General features: G+C 40.7%; 1 protein-coding gene across 1 annotated transcript in view; it reads left to right on the forward strand.

The window, feature by feature from the left end:
• Positions 1-14441, forward strand: part of MAPRE1 (microtubule associated protein RP/EB family member 1) — a 29836-nt gene extending 15395 nt beyond the window's left edge. Inside the window, exons 4-7 of the mRNA XM_008140940.3 lie at positions 1916-2123; positions 5405-5526; positions 10236-10388; positions 12742-14441. Of these exons, the coding sequence (XP_008139162.1) occupies positions 1916-2123; positions 5405-5526; positions 10236-10388; positions 12742-12798 (540 nt within the window). The 3' untranslated portion in view covers positions 12799-14441. The remainder of the gene's footprint in view (positions 1-1915; positions 2124-5404; positions 5527-10235; positions 10389-12741) is intronic.
• The last annotated feature ends 3133 nt before the right edge of the window (positions 14442-17574 follow it).

The raw sequence follows: 17574 nt of genomic DNA on the forward strand, positions 1-17574 counted from the left end.
TGAGATCTAACTCTTTAATATCTGGATTTAATTCTGTAAAGCATAGAGAAGATTCTAGAAATACTTGCTTTGTAAAAGCAGGATACAGGGACGATCCCTGTGGGTTGGGAAGTTTCCTCTTGCCCCCAAGGTTTTTGAAGATACCCTCAACCAGGCTTCATTAGGACAAATATTATCCCTGTTTTAGCAGATAATAGATTAGAGTCATACGTGACATAACAGTGTTTCAGTCAATGAAGGACCACCTATTGACATGACAAAGCTAGGTGAGAAGTCCCTGTCTTGTAGTGACGTTGCAGCATATAGCACAATGCATTAAGTGGTGGTGGTGCTGGTAAATAAACCTACTGCTCTGCCAGTCGTATAAAAGTCTAGTATGTAGTACATATAATTATGAACAGTACATAATCCTTGATGATGATAATAAATGACTATGTTACCGGTTTATGTATATACTATACTATTTAATTATTATTTTAGAGTGTACATACTCTTTCTACTAAAAAAGTTTGCTGTAAACAGTATGCTGTGTCATGCCTGCAGCAGCTTCATACATCCTGTGTTTACCACATCTCTTGCATCATTCTCTCTTGTGCTTGATTTGATCTGTGAGGTTTTGTATATTTACGTTCTGTGCAGGCTTATAGCCTAGGAGCAATAGGCTATACCATATAGCCAAGGTGTGTAGTCAGCTGTATCATATAGGTTTGTGTAAGTGTACGCTGTGCTGTTTGCACAATGATGAAATTGTCTAACGATGCATTTCTTTGAGCATATATATCTCCATGGTTAAATAATGTGTAATAATTGCAAAATTAAGCAATTTCTCTCCTCACCCATTAGAAGGGTTTTTCCTTTTAAGCCGTTTCTTGGGGAAAATTCGTTTTTAGTAAAGCTTGTAATCACCCCCTAATTATTTTGCTTGTGTGTCTGGTTTTTGTTTACTTTGAAATCAGTCTTTATTTTAGTTTTGTCTCTGCACTATATAAAATACTCATGTGTATTGTAAGAATATCATTTAGTTGCCAGGAATAGTATAACTAGATGCAGCTTATTATATACAGTACTTTATCTTTTTCTTTTTGTAGAATTTAAATTTTTTTGAATAAGGTAAATTTCTAAAGTAAAAAGAGTATGGTGCATTGATCCCCCATGTACCTCAACAATTATCGACTCATGTTTTGTTTCAACTATACCTCTACCCCATACAAAGTAATTTTATGTTTATTTGCTCAGAGGGGTGGATATATTTCAGATTATTACATACATTATTTATAAAAATACCATTTCAACTGGAATCCTTGAACGTAAACTCTGGCTAGTAGTCCAATGACTTAAAGTTATATCTGATAACACAGTATTCTTGTATAATAACAAAACTTACAGAATCCTTAAAGTGTGCTTTAATAGGATTGTTTTTACTTGAAAAATACACCATTTTGTAGAAATCTGTCCTCAGACTGATTTTGTGTCTTGACTTACTTTTAAGACAATTAAATTTTTTTTAACAGTTTATTATAGATACCTGTGGTTAGTTTATGCTCTGGGTTTTATATTTTATGACAGGTACTGTGGCCATGCAAGTTACACAGGAGACTTACTTTTTATAATGGAATGACATGTCTTAGGATGTGCTTGGAATTGTGCTTGTATATGATACTTGTTCCATTTGCATTTCTGATTCCTTTTGATGGACTTGGAGGGGGCGTGGTAGGTAGAACTATTCTGTGGAAGGCAAACTGGTTAAAATTTGCTCTATAAATGTTCAGGGGCTTACTTTATAGTAAGTTCTTGCCTCTAAACTATATTTTTTTCCTTGTCAGGCAGAGCTTTATATTGATTGATGCATTGATGTGTTTAACGCTTTCCAAAAGCCTCTTGCTTTGAGCTAAACAGTCTTGATGTTTCTTTGCAGATAATTCCTGTGGACAGATTAGTAAAAGGAAAGTTTCAGGACAATTTTGAATTCGTTCAGTGGTTCAAGAAGTTTTTTGATGCAAACTATGATGGAAAAGACTATGATCCTGTAGCTGCCAGACAAGGTCAAGAAACTGCAGTGGCTCCCTCCCTTGTTGCTCCAGCTATGAACAAACCGAAGAAACCTCTCAGCTCTAGCAGTGCAGGTAAAAAACCATATAGAAATATCAATTCCAAATAATAGTTTTGCAGGTATTTATTCATTCATTCAACATTTAACCAGAATTTTTGAGTAGCCATAGGCTTAGGGAGCTTAAGGATAAGCCTAGTCACAGCCATGTGGCAAGACCATGGAATGTGGCATCAGGCTGACCTGTGGTTGTTTTTAGGTCTCTGTAACCCTGTGTGAGCTACTTGACCTGCCCTATAGTTGCCTCCTATATAGAACAGGAATTTGAATATGTGCCCCAGAGAGTTGCTTTTGAGGTCTGGATGAGTTATTATATGCAGTTTTGCCAAGGCTCTTTAGTTGTATGGAGTAGAAACCCTTCAGGTTAACTCACATAAAAGAGCTTCGAACACAAGGACATTATACAGAGCCCAATAACAGTAAGACCTGAGCTCCCAGGAACTGAAGGAGCTTTCTAGGTCTCTCAGGGACTGTTCTTGGCTCTCTGCATCATTATTCTGTCTGCAGATCAGCTTCCTGTACATTACTTACAGCTTTCCTGCCCTCCCAAGAACTTTAGCTGTTAAGTGGCTTTGGCTTGCTGTGATGCCAGCAGAATCTGGGAGGCAGGGGTGGGGGTAGGGGGCTGTTTTTTAGAGACTTTCTCTAAAAAGTCTTGGCCTGGAGGTTTCCCAAAATGTGTTTGTAGTAGTATATTTATAGAATACTAGAGGCCTGGTGCATGAAATTCGTGCACATTCATAAAAATTACCTGTCAGTCACCCTGGTCCCCTCACCCCAGCCTGCACCCTCTCCAATCCAAGACCCCTTGGGGGATGTCTGACTGCCAGTTTAGGCCCGATCCCCTGCAGTCTGGATGTTAAACCGGCAGTTGGACATCTCTCTCACAATCCGGGACCATTGGCTCCTAACTGCTCACCTGCCTGCCTGCCTGATCGCCCCTAACCGCCTCTGCTTGCCGGCCTGATCGCTCCTAACTGCCCCCCCCCCCCCACTGGCCTGGTCACCCCTAACTGTCTCTCCCCCCCAGCCTAGTCACCCCCAACTGCCCTGCTCTTCCGGCCTGGTCGCCGCTAACTTCGCGCTTCCCCCCCCCCCTCCCCCCCCCCCGTGCTGGTCTGGTCACTTCCAACTGCCCCCCCCTGCTGGCCTGGTCGCCCCTCACTGCCCCCACTGCCGGGCTGCTCACCCCACGCAGCCTGCTTGTTCAGTCGTTTGGCATCACTCACTAACCCCCCTACCGGCCTTGTTGCCCCATGCAGCCTGCTGTTCAGTTGTTACTGTGAGGGCATCCTGACCAATTTGCATATTACCCTTTTATTAGTATAGATACATATACTTTGGGGGCAGGGTGGATGTTCTACAGATGCTAATGCCTCCTTTTCAAGAATATCAGATAAGGTCTCATTATACCTTGAGAAAGAGGCTGATCCATCTGGTAGGAAGAGAAGAACATTGAGTACTTTTAAATTTTTATATGATCTGATATAAATGGGATCATAGAATATGTGTCTTTTGTTTTTTCATTTAGCATGTTTTCAACATTTATCCATGTTGTAGCATGTATCAGTACTTTATCCCTTTTTATGGGTGAATAGTATTCCATTGTATGACTAGACCACAATTTAAAAAAAAAATATTTTATTGATTTTTTTACAGCGAGGAAGGGAGAGGGATAGAGAATCAGAAACATCGATGGGAGAGAAACATCCATCAGCTGCCTCCCACATGCCCCCCACTGGGGATGTGCCCGCAACCAAGGCACATGCCCCTGACCGGAACTGAACCCGGGACCCTTCCGTCTGCAGGCCGACACTCTATCCACTGAGCCACACCGGTCAGGGCTAGACCACAATTTTATATATTCATCAGTTGATTATTTGTGTTGTTTCCACTAACTATTATGAATAATGCTGCTATGAAGATTCCTATACAAGTTTCTTTGTAGACATGTGTTTTCATTTCTCTTGGGTATAGATCTGGGAGTATATACTCTTAGAGCATAATTATTGGGTCATATGGTAACTCTGTGTTTAACGTTTTGCAGAAATACCTGTTTTCCGAAGTGGCTGAGCATTTTGCATTCCCATAAGCAGAGTATATGAAAGTTCTGATTTCTCCAAGTACTTTTATTTCTTAGCTACTTAGAATGGGGAACTGCATAGATAAACCTGTGCATTTCATATTTCAGATGTGGCTAACAGGCAAGTGGAGACTTGCATTAAGCACTTAGTCTTTGGGATAAACTTATTAGTGATAAACATACTTGAGATGATACTAGAGATCATCCAGAGGTAATACCTATTACCATATGGTTATTGAATAATTTGGGGTGTCAGGAAAATAAGATATTTCTAAGTCTGGCATAATGTATAAGCTTTCCAGAATGATTGCTGAATGAATGAATAAAATCATGAATTATACATTTGCCGTGAGGTAGCCCAGTCTTGATTATTTTAACTTGTAGATAGGTTGGCTCCTTTACTACTTTCTCCTTATCTGCTTTCGGCTACTACCACTGAGAGAAGTTTGTAAATCCTGGTCACTGTGCTCCTTTTCTCTCTGAATCCTTCTCACCACCTTCTAAAAGGTGAGCAAGATATGGGCTTTGAAGTAATTACTTGTAAGAGCAGTCTACCTCCCCGCTCTTCCAATACAAGGAGTCTGAGGTTCTGAGTTCGGAGGCATCTTACTTTCCAAGTAGGGAACTGTGAGTGCAGAGCAACAGCTGGAACTGTGAGCTCACTACTGGCATGAAGTATGCTTTTGTGCCATGAAGCTGACCTGCTGGTGGATTTGGTTGGAACTGGATTAAGGTACATCAACTGTGTGTGCCTCTTTCAGATGATACTTATATTCACCACAGCACAAAAAGACCTCATAGGAGGACTTACTCCCAGCACAAGAGATTGTGGCTAAAATTGGTACTTTGCTACCAGGATAAAAAACCATTTTGGGCAAACTTGGGGGTATTGTCATACATGCCAAGCTCTCCACATTGGGTTCCTGCATTACTGTGAAGGGAAGTTGGTCACAGCCTCCTCTTGTCATCTGGTGTTTTGTTGTTGTTTTTTAATCCTTACTCGAGGATATGTTTATTGATTTTAGAGAGAGGGAGAGAGGGAGGGAGAGAGAAACATTGATTGGTTGCCTCCCATATGTGCCTCAACTGGGAATGAAACTGGAAACCTTTTGGTGTACAGCTGATGCTCCAGCCACCTGAGCCACCTGGCCAGGGCTGGCAGGTTCTTTTTGGTTTTGAAATTTCTGCTCTTAAAAAAACCTCTGATCTCTCAGCTCCACAGAGGCCCATTGCAACACACAGAACTACTGCAACCCCTAAGGCTGGCCCAGGTGTGGTGCGAAAGAATCCTGGTGTGGGCAATGGGGACGACGAAGCAGCTGAATTGATGCAGCAGGTAGGTCCCTCCTGTATCCCAGACTGGAGTCATGTTGGTGGAAAGGATACTTGCTGCACTAGCCAGAAAAGGCTTGTTTGTGTTCTTGTAGGAAGACCCACTTTGTCTGCTTGCTGAATCAGTCATCGTCCTGACATGTGTGAGCCTGTCAGGTGCTATGTGGGGAGCAGTGTGAGTGTGGAGGTAGAAGAGGGGTGTCAGGCATTTCTGAGATCTGTTAGTGTGACAGAAACCAATGTCTTAGTTTGGAAACCCACCTATGCAATAGAACCCTGTTGAATGTCTCTGGAATGCTGTTAGGATTCTGTGGGATTCAGAGTATCTTGAATTTTTTGTTCTGAGAAAGATAAAGGAGATTTTCTTTCTGAGTAATATTAAAAAAGGATTTTACAGTTTCTCTGCTGAAATCCAAGTTGAGAGTGGAACTGATATGAAAAGCCTATTCTTCTTTTCTTAGTAGGTCAGTGGTTTGAAATGTCTTCTTTAGGATTAATTAATATCCTGAAGATACATCTCAGGTCTATGGATCAGAACAAATTTTAGATTTTTAAACATTTTCTCACAAATCCTGGTAGTTATTTTGTTTGTTTGCTTTTGAATGATTCTCTTGGTTAACCCCACTTTTAAAATTGCAGTGCTTTGTCATCTTAGTGAATTTGAGTTTGGACTCTTTTAATTTCCCAAAAGCCACGTCCTAAAACCTGGGGGTCACAACTTCATGTTAATCCTGACCCAGTCCCTGCATCTAGGAAACCAGGATAGAAACGCCTGCCCAAAGATCATGTTTTCTAATTTATTCTCTAATTTGCATGTGGCTCATGGTCCTAGGTGCCTGAGAAGTGTCAAGGTGACTGGGTCACCAGCCCCATTAGTGTGGCTGCTTTGAGCATCCCCTCTGGGTGCTGTCACTGAAGTGTAGAAGTTCTGGAGACTAAGGAGACTTCCCTGTAACTGTCGGTGTTCAGGCCTGGATGTACACAGGAAGCAGTCTCAGAAGACTGGGTGACCAGCACAAGGCTGATCTCGAACCCTCAGGAGAAGAGGCAGAGGCGCAGCGGTGTCCTGTATGAGGGAGCGCAGGCTTTGGGATGCATAGATTGGAGGACTATCCTGGCTCTGCCACTTGGAGCAAGTCAGTTAATCTCTCTGAACTTACTGCCTCCTGTGAAGTGGGCTCATCATACTGTGCTCACGAGAGTTGAGTGGATTCCATGAGCTGATGTTATGTCAGGTGCCTGGAATGGTGTTGGGATAAATAGGGTAATGACAGTTGTGGTTATTATGGTTCCTGTTCCTTGTCTTGATACAGTGAGATAGGTCTTGAAGTGTTTTTTAAAAGTTCACAGGAATAAAATACTTTGCGTATGAAATAAGTACACAAGTGTTAATACCCTGTATGGAACACTCGAACATTAATAGCAAAACCAAAAATAGTTCACACTTTTAGAGTGCGCATGCCATTATGTTATTAAGCACTTTAATTTCACTTTTACATTAGCCCTATGAGGTTTCACAGATAAGGATAGTGTGGCTCGGAGAGGTTAAGTAACCTGAGCTGGGATTTGAACCCAGCTCATACTCAGCTGGTTCAGCCCTGTCTCAGAAATATTTTGGTCTGCACAGGGTTATTATTATTATTTTTAATACATATTTTTTATTGATTTCAGAGAGGGAAGGAGAGGGAGAGAGAGATAGAAACATCAATGATGAGAGAGAATCATTGATTGGCTGCCTCCCGCACAACCCCCACTGGGGATCGAGCCCGCAACCCAGGCATGTGCCCTTGACTGGAATTGAACCTGGGACCCTTCAGTCCAAGGCCAATGCTTATCTACTGAGCCAAACCACTAGGCTGTACAAGGTTTTAATTAAAAAAATTTTTTTTAATATAAAAGATTTTAGCTTCTCTCTAGATTGTCAAAGGCTTTCCCACACCCTGTTACTCCCTTGGTTAATTACATGAACTTTCTGGCCCCTGAAAATAATTGAATTTGTGGCCCTAACAAAGGTGTGGAGGTCTGGGGTTATGACCAATAGGAGAAATAGAGCCAGATGAGTTTGTTAGGATAAGAGAAGAGTCTATTCTATACAAATTACCTTGTACTGTTCATATCATTGGGAGATCTGCAGCAATTCCACATTCTTAAGTCATTCTTGAGAAATTTACCTTTATTTGATTTTATTCCAGAGCAACACTGTTCAGTAGAAACAGAATGTGAACCAGAAATGTGAGGCACATATATAATTTGAAATTTTCTGATAGCCACATTAAAAAAAGGAAAAAGAAACAAGGTTAAATTAACTCTAATAACACATTACCCCATATATCCAAAATATCATTCTGACATAATCAATATAAATAATTATCAATGAGATGTTTTACATTTGGAAGCCCACATTTCAAGGGCTTAGATAGCCACGTGTGGCTCATAGCTGCCAAATTGGTCAGTGCAAGTCCTAAGCATTCTTCTTGGGGCTTCTTAGATTATGGTTATTACTTTACTTCAAGAGAATGTTCTAAGAGTGACATTGATTAGTAGCCACAGATTTTTAATAACCTCATAAAGAAGCATTTAGAGGAGTGCCAAGTGACATAGTGTGTACTTCTGAGTGTTTCTTGTGGAATCTTAGTTACTGAGTGCTAGTGAGGAGGAACGCTGCTTTGGTCTTATAGGTGGGGCCCAGAAGGCTGGGTTCCGGTGCCCTGGATGATGTGTAGGCCAGAGAAGGTTTTAATGATTTGTGAGGAAGGCACTAGTGAAATATGAGCCAGCATACCTTTTTAAGGTATTTTGGTTTCCCTTTCCTTCTTGGTCACTAATGTGATTAGAAGGCCTCTTCCCAGGCTTTTGGATCTTGCAACTGAAGATCCAAGGCAGCTTCCTGTTGCTGGGGTTGGTCAACTCTTGCCCTTCTATCCCTTTTTGTATTGCACTTTGGGGTAACTGATAGTTTAAGGAAAGGCAACTGGCATAAGTTAAAAGCAGGGGTGGGGAGAATTGAGGGAAATGGACAATTTAGTTTTGTTTTTTGTTTTTGTTTATCTTTTTTTTGAACAGTTTAGTGTAATCTGGTTATGGGTAATGGTAGTACTTTATTGAAACTTTCATTTATTTTAAAAAGTGATTTCTGTGGTTGATAAAGGTATTTCTTTATTTTTCTGATGTGGTCTGTTCAGGCCTTTTATGATGAACATTAACATTAAATCCTTGATAGCCCTAGCCAGTTTGGCTCAGTGGATAGAGCGTCGGCCTGCAGACTGAAGGGTCCCAGGTTCGATTTCAGTCAAGGGCATGTGTCCGGGTTGTGGGCTCGATCCCCAGTGTGGGTGTGCAGGAGGCAGCTGATCAATGATTCTCTCTCATAATTGATGGTTTCTCTCTCTCTCTCTCCCTCTCCCTTCCTCTCTGAAATTAAAAAGAAGTCTTTGATAGAATGGTCTTGCTGGTTCTAGTCACCTGCTCCACATCTCGGGATGATTCTTGACTGCAGGTTATGAAGGGGGAACTAGATAGGGGAAGTACTGATCCCTCTGGTTTTGTCTGGCTTCTTCATCAGGCTCTAGGGAAGCTAGATCAGCTGTTCACTTCAGTTTTTGCAGCTATGAGTTCGGACTAGATTTCTGTAGTGCCTTCTGGCTCAGATTCCCTGCTATCCAAATTGTTCCCATCTGCTTTACCTTTGATTTCCTGGCTTGGTTTTCCATGTGCCCCTAGCCTGTAAGTTCCATGAGGATTTTATGCTGCACAGTAAGCCTTGTAATTTACATTTAGTGAGAGTTAAAGTGAATTCACATGTCATAGATTTAAATATACTGGAATGAAGCTGCACCATGCTTAAAATACATAAAGGACCGGGAAAATTGTTATGACTTTTATTACTCTTGGCTAGTTAAGAGTCCTGGCCTAAGCACTGAGATGGATTTCTTTGTTGTCCCTTTGGAACTGAGAGCCCCTCAGTGGAGCTCCTAGAAGCTCCTGCTGCATGTGTGGTGAGCAGATGAGATGCTCAGTGGAGGGAACTAGCAGTGGAATGTGGTGGGGTTTGTTCCCTCCCCCCGCTGTCTTCTCTCCCTTTTCAGACTCTTCCGAGAGAGACGGGGGCCAGGACACTCCACAGAAGATGTTTTTCTTTTGAGTTAAGGAGCCCCCTCCCCTCAATATACAGGAGGGGTGGAAGGGAAAAACTACTGAGTTTTCTGTGCCCAGGCCTCCCTAAGTCCTAGCTGTCTTTGGCTAGTATTAGTCATCTTTAACTAGTCTTCTCCTCCTGGCTTGCCATTTCTACTCTGTCCCCTGGACCAGACCCTCTGTTTCCATTGACCACCACATGCAAAAATATATGAACTTGATTGATCGATGGTAAGGACTCAATTTATGATTGAGTCCTGGTGGGGTGGATTTTGCTTCTATAATTGTCTCAGGCTTCCATAGTTTCTTCTCCTAGATCTTTTCTTAATCCCTAAGAAGTTCCTGAATGTTCATGGCGGTATCTGCCCTTTTGTGAGAGTTATTATATTTAAGGTGGCCATGAACAAGCCCGTGTTATTTGTCTGGGGCTAGAGAAAATTGATACTAAACTGAAATGGGTTTTTGTCCATGTTAGAGAATTTGATGAAACACCACATCTCCTTTTGGGTTAGATGTTTGTGTGATATGTTACTGGTACATGAATGCCAAGTTTCTCACCCTTCTTAATGTCTTGTGCAGGTCAACGTATTGAAACTTACTGTCGAAGACTTGGAGAAAGAAAGAGATTTCTACTTTGGAAAGCTAAGGAACATTGAATTGATTTGCCAGGAGAACGAGGGGGAAAACAACCCTGTATTGCAGAGGATTGTGGACATTCTCTATGCCACAGATGTACGTTTTGACATGAGGATATTTGCCATTTTGCCACCTAAGAGAAAATGAATTTTGTCTGGTTGGTTTTGGCAAACTCAGTGCTGATGCTTGTCGAGTTCCAGCATAGCGTTCACAAAGGACTTCATCTTTGACTCTTCAAAGTCAGCCAGAGGGCACTTCTGCCAGCTCCAGCCTTTGCCTTGAGGTCTGTGAGCCCTTGAGGCAGGAATAGGAAGAAGTAGGTGGCTGGTTTGCCCTGCTTCTGTAGTTTGTGGCTACTGATAGGTAATGAGTGCCACCAAATGATCATGCTGCACCATCCCCTCTCCACACCCTGCAGCTTAGAAGTCTCAGCCTGAGTTGTTGCCTCCATTTTATCAGGGCTTCTTGCATGCTCTGGAGAACCAGGCACGTGGCTCCTTTTGTGTGTGTGCTGCCCACAGCTGTCAGAGTGTACCTTTGCTCCTCCCTCCCAAGATTGTGTCTGATTCCCATTTCCTCAAAGTGCTTTGTGGTCAGGTTTATTGGGAATCTATGTGTTTACACAGCCAAATCTGCATGCATATACACACACACAAACACACACACACACACACACACACACACACACACAACCACACACATATATATATATATATATAAATATATATATATATAAATATAATTATTTTATTGATTTCAGAGGGGAAGGGAGAAGGAAAGAGAGATAGAAACGTCAATGATGAGAATCATTGCTCAACTGCGTCCTGTATGGCCCCCACTGGGGATCGAGCCTACAACCCGGGCATGCGCATGACCTCTGGGTTCATAGGTCTATGCTCAACCTCTGAGCCATGTTGGCTGGCTGAATCTGCTGATATTATTATATTAGCTGACCAGGGAAGACTGATTTTTCTTCGATTTAGGTTTTGGTATCTTGATGTATCCACTGTTTAGTGGCTATATTAAAATTTTTCTGCATTCCTAGCAAGGTCTATAGTATATGTCTAAGTACTTTGTAGTATATATGTAGTATACTAGTACAGATATAAGGTTTATGCTGTTATTAATACTGTTCTTCAAACATATGAAGTGAATTTGAGGGATTAAAATGACTGAAAAGTGAATAATTTGTTAAATAAATTCTTATTTCAGGCTTGCTCTGTGCCAGATAATGAAAACCAAGATGAGGATATAGGGGTTCTTGTTCTAGTCTGAGTATTAATTTAATTTAATTTATTTATTTTTTGAGTATTATTTTACTTGAGTCATATCTTAAGTAAATTTGGCCATAGAGATTTGTTAAAAAAAATAAGATGATGGTTGAAGGGAAGTCTAATTTTTTAAAATATATTTTACTGATTTTAGAGAGGAAGGGAGAGGGAGAGAGAGAGATAGAAACATCAATGATGAGAGAGAATCATTGATTGGCTGCCTCCTACATGACCCCTACTGGGGATTGAGCCTGCAACCCAGGCATGTGCCCGTGGCCAGAATCGATCCTGGGACCCTTCAGTCTGCAGGCTGATGCTCTATCCATTGAGCCAAACCAGCTAGGGTGGGAAGTCTAATTTTTATGTTATTGTAGCCATTAGTATATGCCAGAATGCCCTAGAGCTGGTGTGAGGTGGGAGCCCCAAATCTGATTTCCCATGATACTAGTGTTAGGTCAGTCTTGCAGCTATTTTTGTACAGACATGTTTATGTGTAAACACTTAAAACACCCACAACACTCCTACATAGCAGGCATAGTTTCTAAATGCAGTCAAAGGAATGTATAAAGGAAAAGCTGTCTATAGACAGTTTATTGAGTGGTGATGGTAGTACTGAAATTTATGGTGACCTTAGGGATTGTTGAGGGTAACTTTTTTTTTTTTTTTAATTTCAGAAAGAGGAAGGGAGAGGGAGAGAGAGAGGGGTAGAAGCATCAGTCATGAGAGAGAATCATGGATTGGCTGCCTCCTGCACACCCCTTACTGGGGATCAAGCCCACAACCCAGGCATGTGCCCTGACCAGGAATCAACCATCACCTGGGTTGGCACTCAACCACTGAGCCACACCAGCTGGGCTAACTTTTTTTTTTAAACAATCTTATTGAAGTAGAGTTGACATAATGAACTGCACATATTTAAGTACAACTTGACGTGAAATCATCATCATAATCAAGCCAATGTATACATGTCCATCACCATTTGATTGTGCTCAGTGTTTGTATTTTGTGAGATGTGATTCCTCTGCCTAAGGAATAAAATAGGGGTTCCCTGGCCTTATGCCATTAAATGCCAAGTGTGTGGTAGAGGTAGGACTTGAAATTTGAGGAAAGTGAACCCACATTAGAAGCTGATCATTCACTGTTGAGTAATAGCTTTCCCTCTCATTTTCCTATTTTAGGAAGGCTTTGTGATACCTGATGAAGGGGGCCCACAGGAGGAACAAGAAGAGTATTAACAGCTTGGACCAGCAGAGCAACATCCTAATTCTTCACTCCAAATCATGTGCTTAACTGTAAAATACTCCCTTTTATTATTTTTAGAGGACTCACTGGTTTCTTTTCATAAGCAAAAAGTACCTCTTCTTAAAGTGCACTTTGCAGAAGTTTCACTCTTTTTTCAATAAGTTTGAGTTAGGAGCTTTTACCTTGTAGCAGAGCAGTATTAACATCTAGTTGTTCACTTATGGAACAAAGAGGCTGACCATGGGCTCACCATATGGATGCTGGTAACACTGATTGCTGGAGAAGGTGTTTTTATGTGATACGCTGAGGTGGATACCTCAGTAGCGAAATGTAAAGATTGATTTTAATTTTAAGCTAATGTGAAATCTTGGCAGAGAACGTTTTAATAAATGAATGCCTTAAGAGTATTTAAATTACGTTTGCATATTTTAAAATATAAATTTTAACCTGACAGGAGAGTTTGTGTGTTGCCCTCGTGTCTGGGAAGGAAGGGCCAGACCTTGGAACCTTTAGAACTTGCTGTTCACAGGCCTTGCAGGGCTGCTTGAATTTTCATAGGCCTAACCTTGGCCCAGAAGGAAAATTTAAAAAGTTGCTCTCGAAAGCCATTTGGTGTCCTTGACCAATTGCATCTCTGCTAAGAAGCAAGAGGCATTGTTGGCTGAATGAATAGAGGGTATGTTTCAGCCCTGAGATATTTGAGTTGAATAGCTTGATATTCATTGAGCATTTCTCTGATGGTTTTTCCAGTTACCCCTGAAATTTCTGTGTATTGTGTTTTTGGGAAATGAGGTGTGTTCAGTTTTAAAATCTAACAACTACTTTTGGGGACTTGCCCACATCTCTGGGATTTGAATGGGGGTTTGTGTCCCATTTTGCTGTCTTTTAAGTTTACATTTAACACTTTTTTCTGCATCCCTTGCCCACTGGGGACTCCTCTTTGGCTCCTTAAAGTTTGCTGCTTAGAGTGAAAGCTCAGCAGGCAGGTGATCATGCTGCAAGTTCTTTTTGGACTTCTGACAAAGGGAGTGATCAGTGAAGGCCATCGCTACCTTGAAATCTGCAAGGCTGGGTGTTTTTGGTACCTGCTGTCCACAGCCCTCCACTGTTATCAGAATACTTTGCCAGTGCACTAATCTCTTTGGAGATGAAATTCGTTAGTGTGTTACTAAATGTTAAGTTTCTTTTGCAGAAAATACAGTACCATGTCTGAATTAATTATTAATATTTAAACTATTTCATTCCTTAACACCCGTAATTTGCTTTGCTTACAGCCTATTCAGTTCCTTTGTTTGGCAGAATTCTGCAAAATGTGTGTCACCCACTACTGAGCTTGTTCAGCCCCTGATGTAATTGTATTGATTTGTTGATGGTGGTAGTTTGTCTAAAATGTGTGTAGAAAGCAGGTATTTTATAATAAATTGTTGTGTAGTGCATGCTCTGTGTGAAATTCAGAGAGAAACCCAGATTCAGTGATTAACAATGCCAAAAATGCAAGTAACTAGCCATTGTTCAAATAACAGTGGTGCTATTTCTCTTTTGTGGCCTTTAGACTTTTGTTGCCCTAAAATTCCATTTTATTGGGAACCCATTTTCCACCTGGTCTTTCTTGACAGGGTTTTTTTTTTTTTTTTTTTTTTTTCTACTTTAAGCAGTTTCTAAATAAAATTCTGTATTTCAAGAGTGTCATGTCTTCTGAAATTTGTCTTGCCCTGGTATGTGTTCTTTTAGGTTCAAATGATAAGGTACTGATACTTCTTTCTTAAATTAGTATTGATCTTTTAAAAATCTTTTACTGTTTTTCAAATGTGCTTATTTCTCAGCCTATTCCTTTCTTCTCCTCTATTCTTCATATTATATTTTTCAGCCTGCTGCTGTTGTAAATTCTCATAATACTGTGAGAGGTCTTTCAGAAGTCAAGGATTGGCCAAGCTCCTGTGAAAATAGCCTTTTTAGTTTATTTCCTCCTGAGATATACAACAGGACCATGGGGAGATACTTCTTTTTTTTCTTTTTCTTGAAAGTATATTTCAGAGGTCGGGAGCACAATCTTAATCTATAAAATAAACATGAAAATTTTCACCATTTTAAAAAATAAATATATTTTATTGATTTTTTGCAGAGAGGAAGAGAGAGAGATAGAGAGTTAGAAACATTGTTCAGCTGCCTCCTGCACACCCCCCACTGGGGATGCACCCACAACCAAGGTACATGCCCTTGACCAGAATCGAACCTGGGACCCTCGAGTCTGCAGGCTGACGCTCTATCCACTGAGCCAAACCGGTTTCGGCAATTTTCACCATTTTTTTCTCCTTTTTAAAATTCTCTCCTGTAAGAAATGAATTCAAAAGGAGACTTGCTCTCATTTTCAATACGAAATAAGTTAAATGGGTAGAGGGCAGTTTTTTTGTATGATCTTTAGTATACCTACCACAATTTGGATGCTATGTAAACCCAACTTGATGATTTTGACTAGGGTTGCACCCACATTACTTCCTCTAGAAGTTAATGGTGTTATGTATACATCTTCAGAAGGAATTTGACACCTTATGTGTTGGTAATCTAAAAGAAGATACCTCCAGGAGTGCATGGAGTTTGTGAAGATACTGTTGGGTAATGAATGTCAACTGAGAAGTTAACTTGGAAAGAGTGAAGCTGAAACTGTACCTCTGACCTAAGTCCATTGACCTGGCTCTTTAGGCTGAGCCACATAAAGTCTTTTGCTGTGACTAACTCAGGTTAGGTCACTGGTACAGTAAATTTGAATAAGCTGCTTGGTTTGCTTGGCAAGTTCTGTGGTGCATGGAGGATAGGTAAACAAATGGGTTTTCTGGCTTGGATTTAGGATTCATTCATGTTGGTGGTCCTCAAACTGATGGTCTTCAGGATCACCTGGGGAACTTGATTGACAACATATTTCTGTAGTCCATCCCCAGAAATTTCAAGTCAGGACATTAAAAATCTGCCTTTTACTATGTACCTCAGGTCACCTGGGCTTGATGTAGTCCTCAGACCTGTACTTTGCCCTTACATATTTACCTGAAAGTTACAGTCTAATTCTGGCAGGGTTGGGCAGGCAAGGGGATTAGTCCTAGGTTGCTCCTAGCTTTGTGACTTTTGAGCTAATTGACCTCTCTTCTTGTTCTGACCTGCAAAACAGGGGTGATGATGTTGAAGCGCTTCCCTCACCGGGTGCTTTTTGGGATCAGAATGAGCTGATAGAGCAACTATGATGTTAGATGGCCCTGCATGGGTTCTTCAGATCCAATCTGAAATTCTGTTTCTAGATCAGAAAAGCTTAGGGCAGGGTTTTGTATCCTGAAAAATCAGGATTCCTTAAGATAGGCTTTGAGTATTTGTAAAATAAGTAATAGGCTCTTTCAATGTTTCTTTTTCAGCTTGGTGGTTTTGATGAGCCTCGCTCCTTTCACTTTTCAGACTATGATTTTCATCGTTTTTCCAAGTGAGATCAAGGTCTAAACAAGTCAACTGTTTTCTTTTAAATGAAGATTCATGGATTTAAAAAATTGTGTTTTCTTTAAGAATATAATACCGTGTTTGAAAGGAAGCATTTTCTTTTGCTACAACCAAAGAGAATAGAGAAGTTTTTCTTTAAGGATTGTTTTTAAGATTTGGAATGAGGAACTCCTTTTGTGATGTTTACTATAGTTTACAGTAGTCCACAAATAAAACCTAGGAATTAAGCCTGGTCAACTTTTATCAAATTAGCTTGCAAGAATGTGGGTGACCTAAATCTGACTGCTGTTAATAGAGTGGGAGTAATTGCTTTGGAGCAAGCTGAACCTGAGCATGTGGTCAGTGTTTGTGAATGACCAGTCATTTTGCTGGTCTGACTCTGTTGCTATTGATTTCAAGTGAATAGGTCATACTTTTTTTATTTTTTAAACATTTTTATTTTTTAAAAATATATTTTTATTGATTTCAGAGGGGAAGGAAGAGAGAGAGACATCAATGATGAAAAAGAATCATTGATTGGCTGCCTCCTGCATGCTTCCTACTGGGGATCGAGCCTGCAACCCAGGCATGTGCCCTTGACCGGAATTGAACTGGGTTCCCTTCAGTCTGCAGGCCGATGCTTTATCCACTGAGCCATACTGGCTAGGGAAATATGTCATACTTTTGAATTCATACTTTCCATTTATAAAATTTTAAAACCAGATGAGTTCATATTTATTTCTGATGCTTGGTATTTTTTCGTATAGTTTTCACCTGTGAGGATATACCTGAGAATGCAGAGTCCTTGTCTGAAAGAAAGCCCAGGGAGGGTTTCTGTACGTTCACATCGAACTTATCTATAGTTAGAACCATTAACCCGAAGACTTAAAGCCAGATTGTTACACAGTTATAACTCGTGAAGGTCTCTTTCCCTTTTGGCTTAATCTGAATTGGAAAGTAATGTTACCTTAGTTCTTGGAGCATAGAACCTTTCTGTTGAGATTGTAGTCAGATAGCTTTATTATTTTGGTTAGGTAAGCAGGTCTAGCGTAGAGTCGGATTTCTAGGCTCCTCAATCCAGGATCTTAAGTGTGTGTGTGTGTGTGTGTGTGTGTGTGTGTGTGTGTGAAAATTTAAATAATCTGTATTTTCTTTTTTTTGGAGGCTTTGAGGTTCTGAAATGTAAAATGAAAATAGCCTTCACAGTCATAGCTAGTTTGGCTCAGTGGATAGAGCGTCAGCCTGCGTACTGAAGGGAACCCGATTTAATTCCCGTCAAGGGCATATGCCTGGGTTGCAGGCTCGTTCCCCAG

Source organism: Eptesicus fuscus, chromosome 12, assembly GCF_027574615.1.
Source record: "Eptesicus fuscus isolate TK198812 chromosome 12, DD_ASM_mEF_20220401, whole genome shotgun sequence".
Lineage (NCBI taxonomy): Eukaryota > Metazoa > Chordata > Mammalia > Chiroptera > Vespertilionidae > Eptesicus > Eptesicus fuscus.